Source organism: Bufo gargarizans, chromosome 2 (genome assembly GCF_014858855.1).
Source record: "Bufo gargarizans isolate SCDJY-AF-19 chromosome 2, ASM1485885v1, whole genome shotgun sequence".
Taxonomy (NCBI): Eukaryota; Metazoa; Chordata; class Amphibia; order Anura; family Bufonidae; genus Bufo; species Bufo gargarizans.
The window spans coordinates 528,491,523-528,515,214 of NC_058081.1; the positions used below are offsets into that span (position 1 = coordinate 528,491,523).

The 23,692-nt window shown below is 41.4% G+C and overlaps 1 protein-coding gene across 1 annotated transcript; it reads right to left on the reverse strand.

Annotated features, from left to right (window-relative positions):
- Positions 1-3,217: 3,217 nt before the first annotated feature.
- On the reverse strand, positions 3,218-22,938 carry LOC122926609 (prostaglandin F synthase 1-like). The gene is made up of 9 exons (XM_044278034.1): positions 22,782-22,938; positions 18,566-18,733; positions 18,266-18,382; positions 18,023-18,100; positions 16,246-16,368; positions 10,922-11,031; positions 10,508-10,673; positions 5,367-5,446; positions 3,218-3,386 (listed from the first exon to the last, which is right to left on the reverse strand). The coding sequence occupies exons 1-9, from the start codon at positions 22,866-22,868 to the stop codon at positions 3,344-3,346; spliced, it is 972 nt and encodes a 323-aa protein (XP_044133969.1). The 5' UTR covers positions 22,869-22,938; the 3' UTR covers positions 3,218-3,343.
- Positions 22,939-23,692: the final 754 nt, after the last annotated feature.

The window sequence follows — 23,692 nt, forward strand, 5'->3', positions numbered from 1 at the left end:
AGTCGTCTTTTTTCTAAAGTGAATAACCCTAATTTTGATAATCTTTCAGGGTACTGTAGTTGCCCCATTCCAGTTATTACTTTAGTTGCCCTCCTCTGGACCTTCTCCAGCTCTGCTATGTCGGCTTTGTTCACTGGAGCCGAGAACTGTACACAGTACTCCATGTGTGGTCTGACTAATGATTTGTAAAGTGGTAGGACTATGTTCTCATCACAGGCATCTATGCCCCTTTTGATGCAACCCATTATCTTATTGGCCTTGGCAGCAGCTGCCTGACACTGTTTTTTGCAGCTTAGTTTGTTGTTTATTAAAATTCCTAGATCTTTTTCCATGTCAGTGTTACCGAGTGTTTTACCATTTAATAAGTACGGGTGACTTGCATTATTCCTTCCCATGTGCATAACTTTACATTTGTCAGTGTTAAATCTCATCTGCCACTTATCTGCCCAAGCCTCCAGTCTATCCAGATCCCTCTGTAGTAGTATACTGTCCTCTTCAGTGTTAATTACTTTACACAGTTTAGTGTCATCTGCGAAAATTGATATTTTACTATGCAAGCCTTCTACAAGATCATTAATAAATATATTGAAGAGAATAGGGCCCAATACTGACCCCTGAGGTACCCCACTAGTGACAGTGACCCAATCTGAGTGTGTACCATTAATAACCACCCTCTGTTTTCTATCATTGAGCCAGTTACTTACCCACTTACAGACGTTTTCTCCCAGTCCGAGCATTCTCATTTTATATACTAACCTTTTATGTGGTACAGTGTCAAATGCTTTGGAGAAGTCCAGATAAACGACATCCATTGATTCGCCGCTGTCAAGTCTAGAACTTACCTCCTCATAGAAACTGATTAAATTTGTTTGACATGATCGATCCCTCACGAAGCCATGCTGATATGGCGTTATTTGCTTATTTCCGTTAAGATGCTCTAACATAGCATCTCTCAGAAAACCTTCAAACAGTTTACCCACAACAGATCTTAAACTTACCGGCCTATAGTTTCCAGGGTCTGTTTTTGGACCCTTTTTGAATATTGGCACCAAATTTGCCATGCGCCAATCCTGTGGGACATTCCCTGTCAATATAGAATCTGCAAATATCAGAAATAAGGGTCTGGCTATGACATTACTTAATTCCCTTAGGATACGGGGGTGTATGCCATCCGGTCCTGGCGATTTGTCTATTTTAATCTTTTTAAGTCGCTGTTGCACTTCTTCTCAACATTCGGCATGTCATCTGACAGTTTATTTTCCTTAGTGAATACATTGGAGAAAAAAATATTTAACAGCTTTGCTTTTTCCTCGTCACTCTTTGCGACTCCCCCCTCATTACTCTTTAAAGGGTTTCTACCACTTGCTTCTGACACATTTGGTTTTCAGACACTAGCGATCCGCTAGTGTCTGATGTACCATACAAGCTAATTATTATATTAATCCGTTCGGCCGTTTGGTTAAAAAAAGGACTTTTATATTTATGCAAATGAGCCTCTAGATGACGTCATCGGCGCAGGCGCAGTGGAAATGTCTGAGCACTGAGCGATCAGACATTGACTGCGCCTGCGCCGAATGCCTCCGAATGCTGCGACGAACGGCGCAGGCGCGAGATTTCAGAAGGCAGAAGCAGGGGAGGATCGATTTGAGTTGAAGATGGGCGTGCTGGAGCGAGGAGCTGGGCGGCAGTTTAGCAAGGTAGACGGAGCCTCTAGGTGCTGGAAAAACGCCCGCATAGCACCTAGAGGCTCATTTGCATAAATATAAAAGTCCTTTTTTTAACCAAACGGCCGAACGGATTAATATAATAATTAGCTTGTATGGTACATCAGACACTAGCGGATCGCTAGTGTCTGAAAACCAAATGTGTCAGAAGCAAGTGGTAGAAACCCTTTAAAGGGCCGACACCTTCAGATTTATACTTTTTAACATTTATATAATTGAAGAAAATTTTAGGGTTAGTTTTACTCTCTTTGGCAATTAATCTCTCAGTCTCTAGTTTGGCCGCTTTTATTTGTTTTTTACATGTTCTATTTTTTTCCTTATAGTTTTTCAGTGCTTCCGTGCTACCCTCCTGTTTTAGTTGTGAAAATCAGGAGTTTGAGCAGCTCTCACCTGCCAAGGATTCCACTGATATAGCGCGAACCGGCTCCTTCACCCGAAGTAGGAGAAATATAGATATGAGGAAAAAAAGGAATTGTTGGTCCAGCTTGTATTCGTGGTAATCCAAAGCTTTATTCAATATTCAGTAAAATCCAGGTACAGGAATGCAGGTCTACATGTTTCAGGCACAATAAAATCCTAGCCCTTACTCATGACCTAGGGCTAGGATTTTATTGTGCCTGAAACATGTAGACCTGCATTCCTGTACCTGGATTTTACTGAATATTGAATAAAGCTTTGGATTACCACGAATACAAGCTGGACCAACAATTCCTTTTTTTCCTCCTGTTTTAGTGTTTTATATGCTTTCTTTTTGTCATTTATTGCTTTCTTTACAGTTCTGTTTATCCACATTGGTTTCTTTTTGTTCCTTAACCTTTTATTCCCATACGGTATGTACCTCTCACAATGAGATTTTAGGATGCTTTTAAAGATATCCCATTTTGTATTTTTATTTGTGAGGACTTTATCCCATTTAGTTAGGCCTATGGCCTCTCTTAGTTGGCTAAATTTAGCTTTTTTGAAGTTTGGTATCAAAGATTTATATTTTTTGATATTAGTCCCTTTGATCCATTCTTAGTGGTGGAGTTTACAATCTCCTGAAGACGCCAGGATCTCTGGCAAAACATGTCGGGGGCAGTGTTTGAGCATATTTTAAACCAGCACGTGGCACAGCAATCATAAGAGATTAGATAGTTGTGATACGGCATAGTAAAGTAGGCAGCTGCAGTGCGCAGCAGATGGTCTCCTAGCAGTGAGAGATCACAATAATACTTTGTAGCCAAGGAGCAGCAAAGTTCCTACAGTTTGTGTGTTTGTTATTAGATACACTGTTCCATGCCTAATTTTTTTTTAAACAACCTATCCCTAATTATAGTTTCTTAAAAAGTTATAATAAAAGTGAAGTTTTAAAATAACACAATTGACATATGTAAAGAAATAGGCTTCTATTAGTCTCAGACTAACTGTAAATAATAAGGATATTGATAAATACCCCTATACATATGTCAAGGGTATACATGACTGAAGTACATATAGACTCAGACTCTTATGTATTTTAGCTTCAGCAGTTGCTTTATTTCATTTGCACAGAACTGAAATATTTAGAAGCTTCCCCATTTTTCATGAACACAGGTCAGAGATCACTATACAGTAGTTGTGCCACAGCAAAATGGAGGAATTTAATATTCTTCGTTTAATGGAAATTTTGGGTGATCCTTCCATCTGTAAAATCAAAAAGAATTGTGTTATAATTATGAAAGTATGAGAATCAGTTCAATTGTCTAGATCCAGTTGTTAAAGGGACACTGACAGGCCCAATAACCATAATTAGCTGTACATATCCATGTGCATTAAAAACATATAAGTATCCCCGCTGTCCACATTATGAATACAGTTAACTCACGTTTTATAACCTAAACTAATCGCTGTTCTTCTGCCCAAGGGGCGGGGTTTCAGCTTCTCTTGTGCCCAGCCAGCATCAGCCCAACCGCCGTTTTTGAAGCGCCGCCCAGCTCATCAATATTCACGGCACCCATAGCTTTCTATTGGGCATGCGGACAGGGGGGATACTTATATGTTTTTAATGCACATTAGAAGACATGTGTATGGATATGTACAGCTAATCATGGTTATTGAGCCTGTCAGTGTCCCTTTAAAATCAGAATGGAATTGCCAGTATAGAGCACCTTAGACCTTCTTCACCAGCTATTGTCTCTGCTACTGTTCTATGTCTTGCCTCACTTAACTCTTTAACAGCTGATGTGAGGTCAGAACTTATTTTGCATAAAAATATGTCCATTATTAGATTCCTGCATTAGATCACCTGACTAATCAGTGGCTAGCGTTCAATGTATCAGCCTCTCCTCTGCCAATCTTGGGTGATGTGCCTTCCCCTTCTATGGCCCCAATCTCAGGAGCAATTCCTGGGGAGGTTTCAGAATCTCATACACTGATCAGCCTTAAAGGAATTATTCAAAGTCTAAAACATGCCCCCCATATAGATTATACTTACCCTGCTCCCTAGCGCCAGTGTCTATCCTGATCCCCACACAGCCGCCGCTGCATCTTGGGTGATGCTAGGGAGGCTCGTCCCTGTCACGGCCTGCAGTTGGCTGCTCCCTCCGTCGTCGGATGTTTTGATCTGCACGACGGGAAGATGCAGCGGTGGCTGTGATGGATCAGGAGAGACAAGGGTAAGTATAATCTATATGAGGGGCCAGGGCACTGGGGGGCATGTTTTAGACTTTGGATAACCCCTTTGAAGAATCACTGTACTGTCACACAAATATCATTTAATAGAAAATGGTGTAACTAGCAAATTTCTATATAATTCATAAAAAAATATGCCTGTATCCACCCGAAAAAAAAAAGCTGTAAAGCCATGGCCACTAGGGATCTCCCCTCCATCTAATTTACAGTCTACTACTTGTTGTCAGGCAAGATCTGTCCCTGGTAACAGACACACAGAAGACGGCAGAGAGGAAGTGGAGGCGTGTCAGAGCTAGCTGAGATTGTGAGACTGATAAAAAAAATGCTTCTACACAGCTTTTGAATATCACAGCCTTTGAGTCTGATTTCCACCTCCTTACCTGTTCTAGGAGTTCCAGAACTGAAAACAAAAATAGTGGGAAAGGACAGGATAACACAGCTGTACAATGCTGGAAGACTTCACAGAATTGCTTTTGAGTGAAATTCATCTAGCTGTGCAGTTGAAACTGGGAATTATATGGCTGAAAAAGACTTTAGGGAAGCCTCAAAAAACTATTCTTTCACAGTTATTATTGTACAAAGAAGCACAACCATTATGTGAATATACATATATTTTTTTTAAATAAATACCTAATATCATTTACGTCCACGTTGTACTGCGAAAAAACTGCTGACTAGTCTAGGTATGGATTCCACAAAAAGATGTCCTGTGATATCAAAGCTATGGGCAAATTTAGAGCCTTTATTTAGATGGATTTTGAGCTACAAAAAATTGCAATAGGTTTTTATTTAAAATGTTACTGTGGTTGGCTTGTGCAGCTAGAAATGTATATCTCACAGTACATAGCAGCTGCAGAATGTTATTTAGTAATAAATCTGTAAGAACCCTGAAAGAACTTCTAAGCTGATTTATGATTTATGTTCAAAGTTGAAGCCCCAATTTGTGATTTTTCCAATATTTTTTGAAACTCTTCAAAAGTGTGTTTTACTTACTTTTGCAAAACATAACGTCTATTTTGGTTCAGTCCGTTCAGAGATTTCATTTCCTCTTCACTCAACTCAAATGCAAAAACCTGAAATTGCAATAACCAAAGACAAAAGTCACTTTTTCCATTTCTAAAGGCTCATTTACACATTAAGTTTTTTAAACCACCCGACAGTGATCCCCTCATGGGGACTCATGGAATGGTTACAAACAAGATGATCAATGATGCTTTCCTCATTTATTGCTGTGTGCATTTATACCAAGTCAATATAATTGTAATCTCATGGAAACTTATTGATACAAGTAAAGGGCGTGACTGGAATGCCCACATTTGTTGAAGGGAGACGAGGACGGTAGAAATACTATGAGTATTTATGTGGTATTTACATAGTCCTGATTCCACCTCATTGTCCAGAGTCTAATGAAAAATGGTTGTGCATAGTTTTCAACCAATTGTTTTATTGCTCCAGTGTACAGATGTATTTTTTCAGCCTTTACAACTATGGGGCAAATTTATTAAGACTTAATAAAGGACTTATTAACATTTTAAACGCCAGAATTAAGTCCCTGCGCTGTATCGACAAATTTATATACGGCGTACCCACCACCGATTCTAAATGTAAGACCGCTTCCTTGCTGTCTTACTTTTAGACCATCAGGCGCAGAAAATGATGACTGAGATGGGCCTACTGGCCCATCCCTTTTCCCACCTCCTTTTTTAGACCTGGTGTGAGCAGGGAATAAGTCGCAAATTCTGCCGCAACATGACATACAAAAGAATCGGCGCCAGATATACGCCACAAAAGTGGCGTCTCTTTGTTTGTAAATTACCCCCTATGTTAATATGTGTCTAAAATAAAAAATAAAAAATAAAAAGTCAGCTTTGCAAATAGCACCATTGTTTTCTATATACAGATGTGTAACATCATGGTAACAGACCGAAAAACAATCTTGATCTAGTCCTCCAGTAATGTGTGATTGTCTTCACTATTTACCCCTTCTACAGTATGTCGGTTATCAAGAAGAGGAATGAGTGAAGACATATAGATCTGCATAGGACACTGAATACACACAATTATACAGTTTTACAAAAGACTTTGCAAAGTTGTCTATTGTTATGCTCTGGAGAAATAACACAAATGGCTAAAAAGTACATAAGCCTTTTAGCATGTTTTTTTAGATTTTGTGAGGAAACGGGAGTTGGCATACTCAGTGGTATCTGTATGCAGCATGGATTCATTTCAAATCTATCAGCCAATACAAGAGTCCAGATAAATGAGCCACTCAACACTCCCCAAAAGATTTATGTACCATAGAGATGTAGTGTTCTACCAGGACACTACCAGTGGATCAATGGTTAATATTTTGTACTTTTTTATATGTCTTACGTTTATTTCTAGATTGGCAGGAGTATGCCTGAATTTTATCAGACAGGGTGCTATTGGTAGCACTGTTCTTTGTGCTGTCTGTAATTACTTGCTGAAAAAAGTTTTAATATGTATTTTAACAGGTCTTAGCCAAGTATTGCTGTGGATGAGCAGGTCCCTATCTTTTCTATTTAGATGCTTTTGGAACGAGGGTGGAGCTAAACTAGCTTGCACTCAGCCATTCTTTGCCAGTCTGTATGTTCATGAGAAGAGTGCTGGGTAGACTCTGTGAGCAGAAGACATGGGTTATGGGCCTTACAGCTCCTTCCAGCCTGGCTACTTTCACACTCGCGTTTTGTGCAGATCCATTTGTATGATCTTTAATATAGCCAAGACGGATCCGTCTTGAACACCATTGAAAGTCAATGGAGGACGGATCCGTTTTTTATTGTGCCAGATTGTGTCAGTGAAAACGAAACCGTCCCCATTGACTTACATTTTGTGCCAGGACGCCTCCGTTTGTCTCAGTTTCATCAGACGGACACCAAAACGCTGCTTGCAGTGTTTTAGTTTCCGTCTGAGGAAACTGAGCCAAACGGAATGGAGACTGAACTTATGCATTATGAGCGGATCCGTTTACATCCAAAAAATGTATCCGCAAAAAATATGGATGACATCCGTGTGCATTCCGTTTTTGCTAAATCCTGACGATCCCATCTATGAATGAAGATGCTGAGGAAAGTCTACATCACAGGATGTGTCACTGGATGTAACAGGTATGGTGCTGTATTCTCCTGTATATTTCATAGCAATGTATGTTATGTCCATCCAAATATCTGTTTTGTGGGGGGGGGGGGGGGGGGTTGATAAAGAATTTGGCCCATACTGCCGAAGCCTGGCCCCAGACTTCAGGTCATACTGTGTGTGTTCTGTATTCTGGGTCCTCACACCCATCTACTACATGATCTTTATTCAGAGAGTTATTACTGTGCTATCTGTGGAGTTACATAGGACTGCGGGTGACTTATTTGTAAAAAGGGGCATGGTCACAGGTTGGAGGGGGCGCAATACTTGGCTTGACCCGAGTGCTGGCAACCTACGCTACGCCACTGCTATAGCCACAGTATGTGTGTAAATGTAAGTGTATTATGTGTGTTTGTCCATAGATATATATGCCATGTGTGTGCACGTATATGAGTGTACTCTATGTGTGTGTCTATAGTGTCTATAACTCAGTTTGACCTGTGCATGTATATAGAGTGTTCTGGTCTATAGCTGTATATCACACATGATAGGCCAAGATAAACACTGCAGCAGGCAGGAATGAAAAAGATAGGATTAGGCCTCAAGCAGATGACCGTATCCGTTTTGTGGTCTGCAAGTTGTGGTTCCGCTAAATAAGTATACGGTCTGTGTGCGATTCAATTTTTTTTTGCAGAGCCATTGATTTCCCCCATAACAGTGCCATCCACAGTGCCCTTTTAAGTGCCATCCAAAGAGCGCCTAGTAACATCCACAGTGCCCCCTGAGTGCTATACAGTACCCACCATGTGACATCCACAGTGCCCACCATGTGACATGCACAGTGCCCACCATGTGACATCCACAGTGCCCCAAATGGCATCCACAGTGCTCCAAATTACATCCACAGTGCCCTCCCCCCCTCCCCAGTGATATGCACAGCATAGTGACAGCACAGAGGCAGATCGCTATGCTGTGACTGTGTGACAGTGAATAGACAACAGTCCTGGCACACTAGTGTGCAGGTGTCGGGACCAAGGAAGGACAGCAGGATGCAGTGATGATGCGCCATCTCCTGCTTCAGAGAGGAAAAGAAGACGACGACAGCAAGGGTCCGGAAAATGTGGAATCACTGCAGGAGCAATCATGTGACCGTGAGGTATATCATGGAAATGCCTGCACTGCAGATGGTAAGTATTATTAATGTAATAGTCTTCCTCCATAGGTCATTTTCAAGGATCAATTTTTACGCAAGTAGGGGCCAGAGAAACCCATGCAATTCAAAATGCCATTCTAGCTTTCCTTGTTGCAAGTGAGCACAATTTTGGTCTCTTCTCTTGATTTTCAGTAAGAATGTTCTGTTCTTCTGCTATTTTATAACAAATGTAGTTTTTTTTGCATTTCTTTCATGTTCACATCAATAAAGGCTTCTTAACATTTCATGTTTTGCCGAAAGAGTACTCGTCATTCTATATGTTGCCTGGGCAAAGTATATAAAAGACTGAAATAACACAAGATGAAAAAATATTGAGATTCCTCAGTGGTTGATACCTTTTAATGGCTAACTGAAAAATGATGACAAAATTGCAAGCTTTCGAGGCTACTTTGGCCTCTTCATTAGGCGTCTCTTAAGACATTATTAACAAGGAGAAGCAAACTTACACAGAGCACAAACCAAAAACTCCAACATGCAGACATTTCTAATCCAATACAAGGAAAATGACTTAAGAGATGCCTGACGAAGAGGCCAAAGTAGCCTCGAAAGCTTGCAAATTTATCATCATCTATTCAGTTAGCTATTAAAAGGTATCAACCACTGAGGAATCTCAATCTTTTTTCATCTTATATTTACTGACTAAAGACGGTACAAATATATATATATTTACTTTAATGAAATAACACAGACATTTCATACTTGTGTACTTATTTGTATCTGTATATATGATTGTATCTATATATTCATGAGTGTGTGTTGCTTGTGCAGTATGATTGTGTTGAAGTATAAAGCAAATACGTGTCGTATTACATATGTGCTAAATGTAATAATTGAAGTTGATGGTATTGTTTTCTCTCTGAAAGGTTGCATTATCGCCAATTCACCACAGAATCATGACTCCCAATAAATAAAAATTGAGGCTCCAATGCAGATTCATGCTATAAAGTAAACCTGTCCCCATAATTTTCTGTTCTTCAATAGATATCTATATATATCTTTTTTTTATATATTTTTTTTTAGACCCTAGCAATGCTCTGGTGTGAGGACACTGCTGGGTTTCTCCTTACACAACAATAAAAACTTGAATTCCATTGTATTGGCATTCGTTATTCTACGTAGTCAACAAAATAAATGCCATTGTATTAGTATTCATTTTGTTTACTACATAGAATAATGGTATTGCTTGTGAGTTGTGAACACTGGACATTGACTAGCTGTGATGTTTTCAGATCTCCAAATTTATACCTAAAGTACAATTTGGGTTGTCTGACAAGGTTCTTTTGAGGTGTGGAGACAGCAGTTAGCTCCCAGATACAAGAAAAAAAGTGCAAAGATAGAAGACGTCACATGATAAACAAGGTTTAGCCATAAGATGTTGCTATGAGACAATGGCCCTGATTTATCATATTTTCACTCCAGAATTCTGACATCAAAAAGTTGCAAAATAAAGCTTTTGCAACTTTTTTGCACCCCGATTTACACTTACCGTACTTGTGCAAGATTGTGACTTTTTGAATTTTTACACCACTCACTCCAGTTTTATAATGTGGGTTGAAAAATGGGTGTGGTTAGCTATATTAATGAGTTTCATCGAAAAAAAAAAAAAAAAACACGCCAAAAAGTCTCAATATCACAGCAGGAGGGGGGTGGCGTAGGAAACTGGAGTAGCTTCTCTAGACGGAAGTGTTAGATCTAAGGATAAGACAAACTTATCAAGTAACATGAGACATTTGATATATGTGGCATAAAGTACTCTAACCCAGACTCAAGCAAAACAGACTTCAAATATTCTCCTCTTTATAAATTCCCCCAATGGGTCTCCTACCTCAAGATTTTGCTTGATCCTCTCCGGCTTCAAACTCTTTGCAAGAACCACTATCCCCCTCTGCATCATGTGTCTCATTGCCACTTGGGCAGGAGTTCGGCCATGTTTTTTTGCAATTGCATTGAGCACAGGGTCCTCCAACAGGATTGGGGCAGTTTGGTCAATCCTGAAAGATAGCAATGTAGATACATGTAAGTTATATGCAGTAAGATTGAAAAGAGAGAGATAAATATATATGGTCCTAGGAGGCCTCACACTGTCATACACAAATTGTCAGGATATTTGGAGCATAATCAAATCCAAATGGAATCGGTTGACCAATTTAGTTAAATTGAATTTGTGATTCACTCAACTCTGGTTAGAGCCGTTGGTCAGTAGTCACAGCTGAAACTTTAGTGAAAGTTCTCTTCTTACCAGTTAATATCACGAGTTGAGCCCAGCACTCCATATGCCTCCAGAAGTATATTGTGTGACTTGCAAAACTCCAGCAGCTTAGACTGATTCAAATAGAGGTGACACTCAACCTGAAGATGAACAAAATGTCTCACATGTAAGCACTGCTAGATAGCAAGGCACATAACCCTAGTTCAGATGAAATTTATGCTATTAGGAAATATGGTGGTCACCAATGCAAACATACTAACGTATCTATACTAATCTATGATGGATTGAACTGATGCCTCTGCTCTGATTGGACCTACACAACTATATCTAGTCTGCATTGTTGGTCATACATTGGTATATGTGAATAGAGATGCCGCGAACATAAAATTTTCCGTTCACGAACGGAGAACGCAAATTTCTGCAAATGTTCGCGAACGGGCGAACCGCCTTTGACTTCAATAGGTAGGTGAATTTTAAAACCCACAGGGACTCTTTCTAGCCACAGTAGTGATGGAAAAGTTGTTTCAAGGGGACTAAAACCTGGACTGTGGCATGTCGGAGGGGGATCCATGGCAAAACTCCCATGGAAAATTACATAGTTGACGCAGAGTTGGATTTTAATCCATAAAGGGCATAAATCACCTAACAATCCTAAATTTTTTGGAACAACGTGGTTTAAAACATCCAGTGTGTGTATACGATCAGGTATGATGTTGTATTGATCAGGTAGTGTAAGGGTTATGCCCGCTTCACAGACATTGACAGACCAAACTCCCCTTTTAATGCACCGCAAACAACCGCAAACAGTCCATTTGCCCAACAGCAAACTTCCCATTTGCACAAAGTTGGATACCAAGCTAGCCATGTCCCGTTGATGTCATTGAAGGTTTCTTCCTCCATCCAGCCACGTACAACACCAAGGGTCCCCGAAAGGTGAATTGAATTGATTTTTTGAATCTGGAGATGGTTAAAAAAACGCTGGCTCCCTCCCCTTTGTTTGAATCCACGCCACGGTCACTGCGCCTGCGCCGTTCAATTTACTGTCACACCCGATATGAGTAGTATTTTCTGTAGTACTATTCTCAACAGTTTAATCCCTGTTACGTCCTCTATCCGGGGACGTGTGTCGAATTGATTAATCATTGTTGAATTAACGACATCCTAAAATAATTTTGTTCTGAGCTTTGTACTTGTATTGGAATTGATTTATTAAATTGTCTGCATTATTTCTAATAAAAAAATCATAATAAAGTCTCTTAATAATTTATGTATTAAAAACCCATACAACTAAAAAAAATAAAAAAAAGTATTTTCGATGAAAAATTATCCAGCCGATCGCTTTTAGTCTGATCATAATGAAGCAACGGCCTTATCTGGGGTGTGGCAACATTGCCAACACACTCAGAGGTGATGATCGCTTCATTGTGATACGCAAGCTCCTTCACCACAACAAGGTACCGATCACGAAGGGGAATTGACACATGTATGTGCCTTTTTTTTGTTTTGTTTTTGCAGCCACAGTGCAGCACTAGAGGCCAGAAAAATTAGGCATGTACACATGCCTGAAAAATTAGGCATTGTTGCAGCCGCTGCTACAGCGGCCGGAAAAAATTATGTTTTCCAGGCAGAAAGGTGACTAAAACATTGCGGCTTGAACCCTAGTTGGTGGCGGAGAATTCGCGAAAGTCATCCGGTATGCAGACATTAAATACAGCAGCGTGGGGACCATTTTGAGGCATGTCATCAGGCCTTTTGTTAGTCAAACGTATCCCCCACTGTCAGTCCCTTCGGTATCCATGCCTCATTCCTCTTAATAAAGGTGAGGTAATCCACACTTTTTTGACCGAGGTGACTTCTTTTGTCAGTGACAATGCCTCTTGCTGCACTGAAGGTCCTTTCTGACAGGACACTTGAAGCGGGGCAGGCCAGAAGTTCTATTGCAAACTGGGATAGTTCAGGCCACAGGTCAAGCCTGCACACCCAGTAGTCAAGGGGTTCATCGCTCCTCAGTGTGTCGATATCTGCAGTTAAGGCGAGGTAGTCTGCCACCTGTCAGTCGAGTTGTTCTCTAAGGCTGGATCCCGAAGGGCTGTGGCGATGTGTAGGACTGAAAAAGCTCTGCATGTCCTTCATCAACAACACATCTGTAAAGCGTCCTGTCCTTGCCACCGTGGTCGTGGTAGGAGGATTACTTTCCTCTCTTCCCCTGTTAGATTCGCGTTGTGCTGTGACATCCCCTTATAAGCTGTGTAAAGTATATTTTTTAGTTTGGTTTTGAACTGCTGCATCCTTTCTGACTTCTGGTAATTTGGTAACATTTCCGCCACTTTCTGCTTATACCGGGGGTCTAGTAGCGTGGCCACCCAGTACAGGTCGTTCTCCTTCATCCTTTTTATACGAGGGTCCCTCAACAGACATGACAGCATGAAAGACCCCATTTTCACAATTTTGGATGCCAAGCTACTCATTTCCTGTTCCTCTTCCTCACTAATGTCATTGACGGTCTGTTCTTCCCCCCCAGCCACGTACAACACCACGGGTCCCAGATAGGTGACAACAACGAGCACCCTGGGATGCCGGCTGTGGTTGGTCTTCCTCCTCCTCAAAGCCACATTCCTCCTCTGACTCCTCTTCCTCATACTCCTCTTGCTGCGTTGCCGCAGGTCCGGCAAGCGATGATGACAAAGCTGTTTCTGGTGGTGATGGTGACCACAACTCTTCCTCTTCACGCTCATCTACAGCCTGATCCAGCACTCTTCGCAGGGCACGCTCCAGGAAGAAAACAAATGGGATGAGGTCGCTGATGGTGCCTTCGGTGTGACAGACTAGGTTTGTCACCTCCTCAAAAGGATGCATGAGCCTACAGGCATTGCGCATGAGCGTCCAGTAACATGGCAAAAAAATTCCCAGCTCCGCAGAGGCTGTCCTAGCACCCCGGTCATACAAATACTCGTTGACGGCTTTTTCTTGTTGGAGCAGGCGGTCGAACATTAGAAGTGTTGAATTCCAGCGTGTCGGGTTGTCGCAAATCAAGCGGCTCACTGGCATGTTGTTTCGGCGCTGAATGTCTGAAGAGTGCGCCATGGCCGTGTAGGAACGTCTGAAATGGCCACACACCTTCCTGGCCTGCTTGAGGAAGTCCTGTAAGCCTGGGTACTTAGACACAAAGCATTGTACGATGAGATTCAACACATGTGCCATGCACGGCACATGTGACAATTTGCCCAAATTCAATGCCGCCAACAAATTGCTTCCATTGTCACACACCACTTTGCCAATCTCCAGTTGTGCTTTCAGGGCGGACAGGAGTGCTGGTCCGGTGTGGCTCTCTGCTTTCAGGCAAGTCAACCCCAAGACAACGTGACACTGTCGTATCCGGGATGTGGAATAGCCCCTGGGGAGCTGGGGGGATTCAGTTGATGTGCAGCCAGATGCCGCAGCAGAAGAGGACTCAGCCAAGGAGGTTATGGAAGAGGATGGAGTAGGAGGAGTAGAGGAGATGGCAGTAGGCCTGCCTGCAAGTCGTGGCGGTGTCACCAACTCCACTGCAGAGCCAGTGGCGGGTGGTTGAGAGGGGGCAAGGAGGACAGCAGTGGTTGACGTGGCTGAAGATGCTGGACCAGGAGGAGGATGGTGGCTTTGAGCTTGTGTGCTGCTTCTACTCGTCATCATGTGTTGATCCGATAGGCGTTTGTGATGTGCAATCATGTGCCTTCGCAAAGCAGTTGTACCTAGGTGGGTGTTGGATTTCCCAAGACTCAGTTTCTTTTGGCACAGGTTGCAAATGGCATCGCTGTTGTCAGAGGCAGACACACAAAAAAAAATGCCACACTGCTGAGCTTTGCAATGACGGAATTCTGGTGGTGGCAACAGCATGCGTTGATTGGCGTGCTGTCTGGCTGACCCCGGGTGCCGATACATGCTGTCTGACTGTGCCGCTAGCTCCTTGCGATGACCTCCCCCTACTTCCAACTCGTCTCCTCCTTCTCTCTGTCTCCCCTTCTGAACTTTCCCCCTCTTCTTCTTCTAACATCAACGTTATGAATTTTAGTCTTGCTTTCCATTATAACAAGGTTATAACGAAAAATAACAGAATTCGTAAGACGGAATTAAAAATGGAAACCTTTAGAGGCATTCTGTTTTGATCTCTCATTATAGAGGTCTAGGAAAGGAGTCCTGTCGACAGCACTTTATTTTCCATCCTGCATAATGGAAATCAGACGGATCCGTTATGCTTGCTTATAGACCTCTATTATGACACATCAAAATGGAATGCCTCTAAAGGTTTTCATTCTAAATTCTGTCTTACAAATTCCGTTATTTTCCATTATAACCATGTTATAATGGAAAGCAATAACGGAATTCATAATGCCAATGTGAACCCTCCCTTAAAAGGATTGTGTCACATGAGATATTGGTGGCATATCGCTAGGACAGGGATCAGCAAACTTCGGCACTCCAGCTGTTGTGAAACTACAATTCCCAGCATGCTCCATTCATTTCTATGTGAGTTCTTAGAAGAGCAGAGTAAGTATGCATGCTGGGAGTTGTAGTTTCACAACAGCTGGAGTGCCGGAGGTTGCCTACCCCTGCGCTAGGATATGCCACTGATGCCAGAGGTGGGACCCGCCCCTAAGTGAAGGAAAGCACACCACGCAGGAGCAGCATGATCTCCATTCACTTCTACGAAAGCTGCAAAAACAGCCACGTAATTGGTTGGCTATTTCTGCAACCCCCATAAAAGTAAATGGAGGGCACGCTGCGCATGCACAACCACTTCTCCATTCACCTCTATGAGAGTTATGGAAATAGCCGAGCCGGCGCTTGGCTATTTTCAGAACTCCGATAGGAGTGAATGGAAGATGGTTGTGTTTGCGAGGTACACCCTCATTCACTTTTGTAGCCGGTGGCATATCTTAGTGATATAACACGAATATCTCTGATAAGACAACCTCTTTAAAGCCCATTCCTGATTAGGCAAATTACCATGAATTTGAGGTGTGGAATCAAAACCACATCCACATATTCATTATGTAACAGAAAAGCTGTGGATTTTACCCTCTGTAACATACAGGATGAAATCCGAGACAAATAAGCATGTAAGGTAACACATGCCGATTTTGCAATACAATAAGTCCTTGCAGATTTAGAAAAATTCCAAACCGTGCAGACAGGTAAGACTGCTATTGGGCTCCTTGACCTCATGTTTTACGTCTCTCCTCTCCAAGGATTCCTTGGTGGGATCACACTACAAGATAGGATTTTTGGTAGTGGGGGGGCAGATTAAACTTTTTCTAAAGGATATTCATCATAATTTAACTTTGTTAAAATGCAATAAATTATTTCTGTCTTACCTGGTTGCACACCGGTTTGTATCTCAGTCCTGGCATGTTGAGAATGAGCTCCAATTGTTTGTGGTTGAAGTTGGAGACACCTATTGATTTGACCAGTCCTGCTTCTTTACAATCCTCCATAGCCTAAAATTAAAGACAAACTCTCAAAAATGATACCATAAAGATAGAACTGTCTCCTATACTCAGTATTGCCCCTAGATCATTGATACAGTTTGTATGAGCTGCTAAGAGGAGTGGTGGATAGGAAGTGATAACCCTCATGAGCACATTTTTGCCACATCAAATGTATTGTTACTATGTATAGGGGTATTCTTGCCACAACCGTTTATCATCTAATAACCACTGAATAGATAAATGTTAGATTGGTGGGGGTCATACCCTTGGCAAGGAGGAATTTTATTAGTTTAACAAAGTTGCTGGTCACTTGTGTTTAAACAACAATAGGTCATTAATCATCCAGATTAAGGCCTCATGCACACAGACGTTTTTTTTGCGGTCCGCAAAAACGGTTTCCGTTGTTCCGTGATCCATGTCCGTTTTTTCTTCCGTGGGTCTTCCTTGATTTTTGGAGGATCCACGGACATGAAAAATGAAAAAAAAAATCGAAGTCAAGTTTGCCTTTGAAATGACAGGAAAAAAAGGACATAAACAGAATAACAACCGCACTCAAATTGAATTCTTATGTGTTCGTTTTTAATTTTAGGCAACTTTCACCAATTTGTGACGTTTCGGTCATACGACCTTTATCAAACACTGTGATAATGAGAGAATATCTCAGTAAATATACAGTATACAGGCAATGTCAAAGTTTATCATTACACCTTATTATGACATATGCTATTGGCACTTCATAACATCGAAGATACTCAGATGAAAGTATAAAAGAGTCAAAACAGTCAGAACAATCCAGAGAAAAATAATAATAGAAATAAGGAATACAAAATTAAAACAAAAAATTCAGAAATAATATAGAAACCGCTAATACGGCAATGCGGTCATATTCATTTACATGAATTATCAAAGGCATCAAAAACATAGCACTCCGTATATAGTAGATCGACGTTAAGGATAATTATTCTGTTAATAAATAGATATATATTCTTAATATATTGGTGTGTACAGATGAGTAAATGAATAAATGAATAAATCTGCGATCCTTTGATATAGCTAGCTTGAACTACAATTTCAAAGCGACCTCTGTCCCAGACTGAGATGGACAGAGTGAAAATGCAGAGTGAAAATGCACATTGTAAATGCAAACAGATGCAATTGAGGCTAATTCTTATAGAACCGGGTGCCCCCAAAAAAGGACACGGATCACGGACACGAATCACGGACGCGGATGACAATCTTGTGTGCATCCGTGATTTTTCACGGACCCATTGACTTGAATGGGTCCGTGAACCGTTGTCCATGAAAAGAATAGGACAGGTAATATTTTTTTCACGGACTAGAAACACGGATCACGGACGCCAAACGGTGCATTTTCCGATTTTTCCACTGACCCATTAAAAGTCAATGGGTCAGCGGAAAAAAACAGAAAACGGAACAACGGCCGCGGATGCACACAACGGTCGTGTGCATAAGGCCTAAGTATGTAGGGAGTGAACTCATCATCATCATCATCATCATCATCATCATCATCTTCACTCAAGGAGAAATGAAACAATACTAGTGCCACTGGTGAAATCAGGTGTTACTAGTGGCATACAGGAGGAACAGTTGGCTTCAAAGACTGAAGGCTGATCCCTATAAACATGTTGACATTAGTCTATACCTTCCAGGTGTCTCGAATATCAGTATTATGATAAATCACTTTTCCGCTTTCATCTGTTGGAAGTAGATTGTCACCAGGCTTAAAAAAAAACAAGAGAGAAAGTCATCAAAATACAACCTAAAAATTTTGTATTAAAGAGAAGGGAGAACATGAGACAATCTGAACCTGTCCATCAGCCTCCCCTCCTCTTCAAACTCTGACCAATTTGTAAAATGGGCACAATTTTGGGGGTAATATCCTGACCTTGAACTCAACAGGAGTGTGAATAAGAAAGAGATCCAGGTACTTCAGCTGGAGATTCTTCAAGGACTTCTCAAGAGCGGGACGGACATATTCTGGTGAGTGATAGGTGCTCCAGAGCTAGAGGAAGGGGGTGAGAGCAAAAAATAAAATGCTGAATGATATCTGAGTGAGAACCTCAACACTAATAGTGGTCATTAATTGTTGCTACCCAGCATATTTTTCTATTTACTTTATGGGATCAAGATAATGGCTGAAAAAGACCATTAATAGCTACCTAGGGAGGTGTATTACTGCCATTACCTTACTGGTGCAGAACACGTCTTCTCTCTTCACCGTCCCATCTGCGATTTTCGCATTGATTGCTCGACCGACCTCAACCTCATTGGCGTATATAAATGCAGAGTCAATGTGTCGATACCCAACCTCAAGAGCAACTTTTGCAGCTTCCTCGACCAGAGCCTTTGGAAACTATTAGAAATTATATAAAACAAAAGTAGCCTGTAACTACAGTATATAGATCTGTGTTTAACTTGATTTCATAAAATCCTGTAAAATACAAGCACAGTGAACCTCACAAACAAGGTCTTCTCTGATTGTTTTCTCTTCCCTTATCCTTTCTTTGCATCTGGTTTAGACTCATTAAGACTTCAAAACTCAACTGCTTCTACCCATGATTATGTATTTGCTGTTATATCACAGGTGCCCTTAACCTCTTCCTGATACCGTAATTTTTCACCGTCCTGGCAGAACCTATATTTGCAAATCAGATCTGATTTGCAAAATTATATTTTTGCATCAGCATTTCTGAAAGCCATATTTTATTTTTTCAGGAGATGGACTTGACTGGGAGCTTGTTTTTTTGTGGGATGAGATGACCTTTTTATTAGTACCATTTTGGGGTACATAGTACTTTTTGATCAATAGATATTATGACTTTTGGGAGATGAGATGACCAAAAAATAGCTGTTCTGGCAAATTTGTTTACATAAAAATTTTTCGGCCCATCGTGATGTTTTTATAGAGGCGGTTGTTGCAGACACAAAGACACCTAACACATTTTTTATTTTACTGGTAATGCCTTGTGTGTAGGCTTGTTTTTTGTGGGATGAGGCGACATTTTCATTGGTATCATTTTGGGGTACATAGTACCTTTTAACCCCTTCACGCCCAGAGTTTTTTTTTTTTTTTTGCGTTTTCGTTTTGAGCTCCCTGCCTTCCCAGAACCATAGCTTTTTTTATTTGTCTGTTCACATAGCCATATGAGGGCTTGTTTTTTGCAGGACAAGTTGTACTTTCCAATGCCATCATTTAATATTGCATATGATGTAGTGGGAAGCGGCAAAAATATTCCAAATGGGGTGAAATAGAAAAAAAAAAAAAAAATAAGCAATTCCACCACAGTTTTACGTTTGTTTTAAAATTTACGATGAGCGATAAAACTGACCAGTGACTTTTATTCTACAGGTCAGTACGAATCTGGCGATACCCTATATGTATATGGTATTCTTTCGTTTGGATAGTGATAAAAAATAAATAAATTCAATAGCGGGAAGAAAAAAGAATCCGTTTTAATTTTTTGTCACCATATTTTGACCCCTATAACTTTCCAGTAATTATGTGTACGGAGATGTATGGGGGCTAATTTTTTGCGGGACAATCTGAACTTGTCATTTATACCATTCTGGGGTGTGTATGATCACTTTTTATTTAATTGTTTGTAGAAAATGAAGCGACCAAAAACTGCGAATCGCCCACTTTGACGCCTTTTGCCGTATTGGGACTATATTTTTATACTATGGGCGTTTTCGCACATGGCAAAACCAATGATGTGTATTATTATTATTTTTTTTAGTTCTTTTATTTTTATTTTGAGAAAATGAGGGTGATTTGAATTTATGTTTCTTTTATTTAATTTTTTACACTTTTTATAGTTCCCATAGTGAACTATAACAATCAATCATCTGATTGCTATCATAGACTCTTGCATTGGAATCTATGATGATTTTACTACTTTCCTATGGAGTCCTATGGGGTTGCTGCATACACGCTCCGGCTCCTCCGATCGCCACAAGGGGGAGCCAGAGCACAACCGAAAGTGGAAGCTTTCGGTTTTCAGCAAGCTCAGATGCCGTTGTCAGGATTGACCACGGCATCTAAGGGGTTAAATGTCTGTGATCGGCATTACTGCCGGTTGCATACATGGGCCGCAGGTATCTGCTAAAAGAAGCAGGCAGCCACCTGCGGCTATGGCGCCTGCAGAGGTCAGTAGCGGTGCCATCTTTAAACACCCGCCCAGCGTCGTACATCTATGGCGCTGGGCGTGAAGGGGTTAATCACCCGATATTATGCTTTTTGTGAGGCAAGGTGGCCAAAAGATGTTTGTTTCAATAGATACAGCGTAACTTTGGCCTTCCCACTCACTGCCTCATATGAGACATACCCACAAGGTGGAATTCTACCTTGTACATGCTGGAGAGACTGAGAGGATCAGCTGCAGCAGGCACGGGTAAGAAGCTCTGCGGAACAGCACCACCTGTTTGCAGGGCAATTGTCCCGCTCTTACCCCCATTTTGGTTCCTTTTGCTGTCCTCCAGCCCTTACTATAAATTTTTTACAGCACCAAAGTTCTGGTACCCATTGACTTCTATGCGGTTCGGAGTCAAGTTCGGGCACCTGAACCGAACTTTGAACCACAGTTCAGCCAAACCCGAACATCCATGGGTTTGTTCATCCCTATTTATAAGTTTAGTCATGCAAATCTATTTTTCATGTCAAAAACTGGTAATATTTAAGCAGTGAAGAGAAGTAGAGGGGCCGGGTGAAAAATGAACCTGGTCACTCCAAAAGAGGGTTACTTGGGAGATGCGCTCCTGTCTCTCCATGCAGATTAAATGTATCATAGGGCTGTTAACCCATCTTGGACTTCCTTCCTCCATTTGCCTCAACCCATCCCCCCTTTTCACGTTCTGCCCATATTTTTTTTTTCTGGTAAATATTAAAGAAATGTATACCACATATATAGTATGACAGCCCCAGTTCCTCATAGTGTATAATGTACAACACTCCACAGTATGCAGTATGACACCCTACAGTATATAGTATAACATCCCCAGTCCCTCATAGTGTATAGTGTAGAACATTACACAGTATACAGAATAATACACCCACAGTACATAGTATAACACTTTACAGTATATTGTATATAGTATAACACCCCCCCCACCCCTCACAGGATATAGTATACAACACCCCACAGTGTGCAGTATACAGTGTAACACCCCACAGTATAAGGCCTCATGCACACGGCCGCTGTTTTGGTCCGCATCCGAGCCGCAGTTTTTGCAGCTCGGATGCGGACCCATTCACTTAAATGGGGCCGCAAAAGATGCGGACAGCATCAGTTGCCCCGCGGAAAAAAAATAAAATATAACCTGTCCTATTCGTGTCCGTTTTGCGGACAAGAATAGGCAGTTATATCAATGGCTGTCTGTGCCGTTCCATCCGTGTTTTGAAGATCCGCAATTTGCGGTCGTGTGCATGTAGCCTTAAGTGTATACTATAACACCCCACAGTCTATAGTATATTGTAAACCACAGTATACAGTATAGTACCCTAAAGTATGCAGTATAACACCCCACTGTATACAGAATAACACCCCCAGCCCTGGCTCCTATCAGTATTACACCCTCCTTCCTTTTAATGGGTTTTTGGGTTTCGGAAGGCAATGGGCCCCACAGAAACATCAGGCCCTGGGGTGCTGACCCAAACGCCCCTATTATAATCCACCATTGCCTCCATGCACACGGTATTTGCTGTGCCTTAATGTATAATGCCTTCTGCCGCCCATATAATATGCCTGCTGCACAATCATGAATTGTGCCTGTAGTGCCTCCATGGTTTGTGCCTGCTGTGCCTCCTTATATTATGCCTGTCGTGCCCCAGTGTATTATGACTGTGCAAGTGCACATCCATGAATTATACCAACTGTGCCCATGTTTGTGATCCCTTCATTAACATGCATCATCTGCTCAGCTCAATGTGCATGTTGTAAGAGAGTAGGGATGAATGTCTCCTGGATACCTTTAGGGAAAACTGCAAAGCATGAAGTATAAAACTTGAATATAAGCTACTGTTTTCTGTTATCAGCTTTTCAGGTACTGGGGAGACTATGACTGTAGTGTTTCTTAATACAACGAGAGACAGGAAATACAGAAACTTTGCTTCTCCTATATGATCACTACTTTATATCTCATATCTCCAGCAGTGAGAACCTCCAGGGACTGTTACATCCATCCATCAGCCGCTGCTCTTATAACATTCCTGTACTATTATACACTGCAGGGCTAACCTCTGATGTCATCAGTAAATGTCTTAAATCTATAACCGGATAAACTTGTAGGATATTATAGTAATATTATCATGTAAGATACTTGTCAAGTAGTAAGTTTCCAGAGCTGTAGATTTCATTGCTGAAGGGACCACCCTAAACTTCTAGCTAACAACTAAGACGACCCACCTCCTCAGGGGCATAGGTGCCCAGTCCAACCACTGGTATCTTGTGCCCATCATTCAGAGTAAATCTGGAATGTTTTGTCAGCGCCATAATGCTGCTTGTAGTTCTGATCAGTCTTGAAGTTTCTTTAGTGAAAGTCGACTTGCTGGCTGAGCTCTAGCAGCTTAGCTCCACCTCTTGGCTTCATTATAGTTTACTGAGCGATCTGCACTCAGATGACACCAGGTTCCTATCAGGACTGTGCTAGCTAGGCCAAGAGAATATTCTGCAATTCAATTTAACCTATTAGTGACTTTAACCCATATGTGTCTTTATTGCAATCGCTAGTAGACTTTAATATGCCTTTTTGCAACTGTGCGGCTTTAGGCTAGGGCTACACGACATGTGTCGGGCGACACATAGGGCATAACTACACTGCAACATGTGTCGCACAACAATTTTTATAATTGAAGTCTATGGTGTCGCACTGCGACATGCTGCAACTGCGACGCAACAGTCACAGAAAAATCAATTTTGAATGGGTTTTCTGCGACTGTCGTGCCCCAATCGCAGCATTTCGCAGTGCGACACCATAGATTACCATTATAAAAATTGTTGCACGACATTGGTGTGACAAAATGTCGTTGTGTAGCCCTAGCCTTAGATGTCCTCTGGTAGGTGCAACGGGCGCCCTGCGCTAATGGCCAGGATTGGAGAAACCTCAGATCCTGGCCATTTAATTCATGCAATCAAGGGGAGCCAATGCCTTATAATATAATAATAATCTTTATTTATGTAGCGCCACCATATTCTGCTGCACTTTACAATTCAGAGGTTTTATGTATAAAACAAAAGACATCACAAAGTTACTGGCTAAGGGTACTTTCACACTAGCTTTAGAAGAATCCGGCAGGCAGTTCTGTTGCTGGGACTGC

What these genes read in the sequence shown, in the direction of transcription:
- LOC122926609 (XM_044278034.1), bottom strand. Translation starts at nt 22,868, where the DNA reads ATGGCGCTGACAAAACATTCCAGATTTACTCTGAATGATGGGCACAAG. An exon ending in ACGTGTTCTGCACCAGTAAG is followed by an intron (nt 18,383 to 18,565) that starts GTAATGGCAGTA and finishes CCCTTCCTCTAG; the next exon opens with CTCTGGAGCACCTATCACTC. An exon ending in AGACGTTATGTTTTGCAAAA is followed by an intron (nt 3,387 to 5,366) that starts GTAAGTAAAACA and finishes TTGATTTTACAG; the next exon opens with ATGGAAGGATCACCCAAAAT.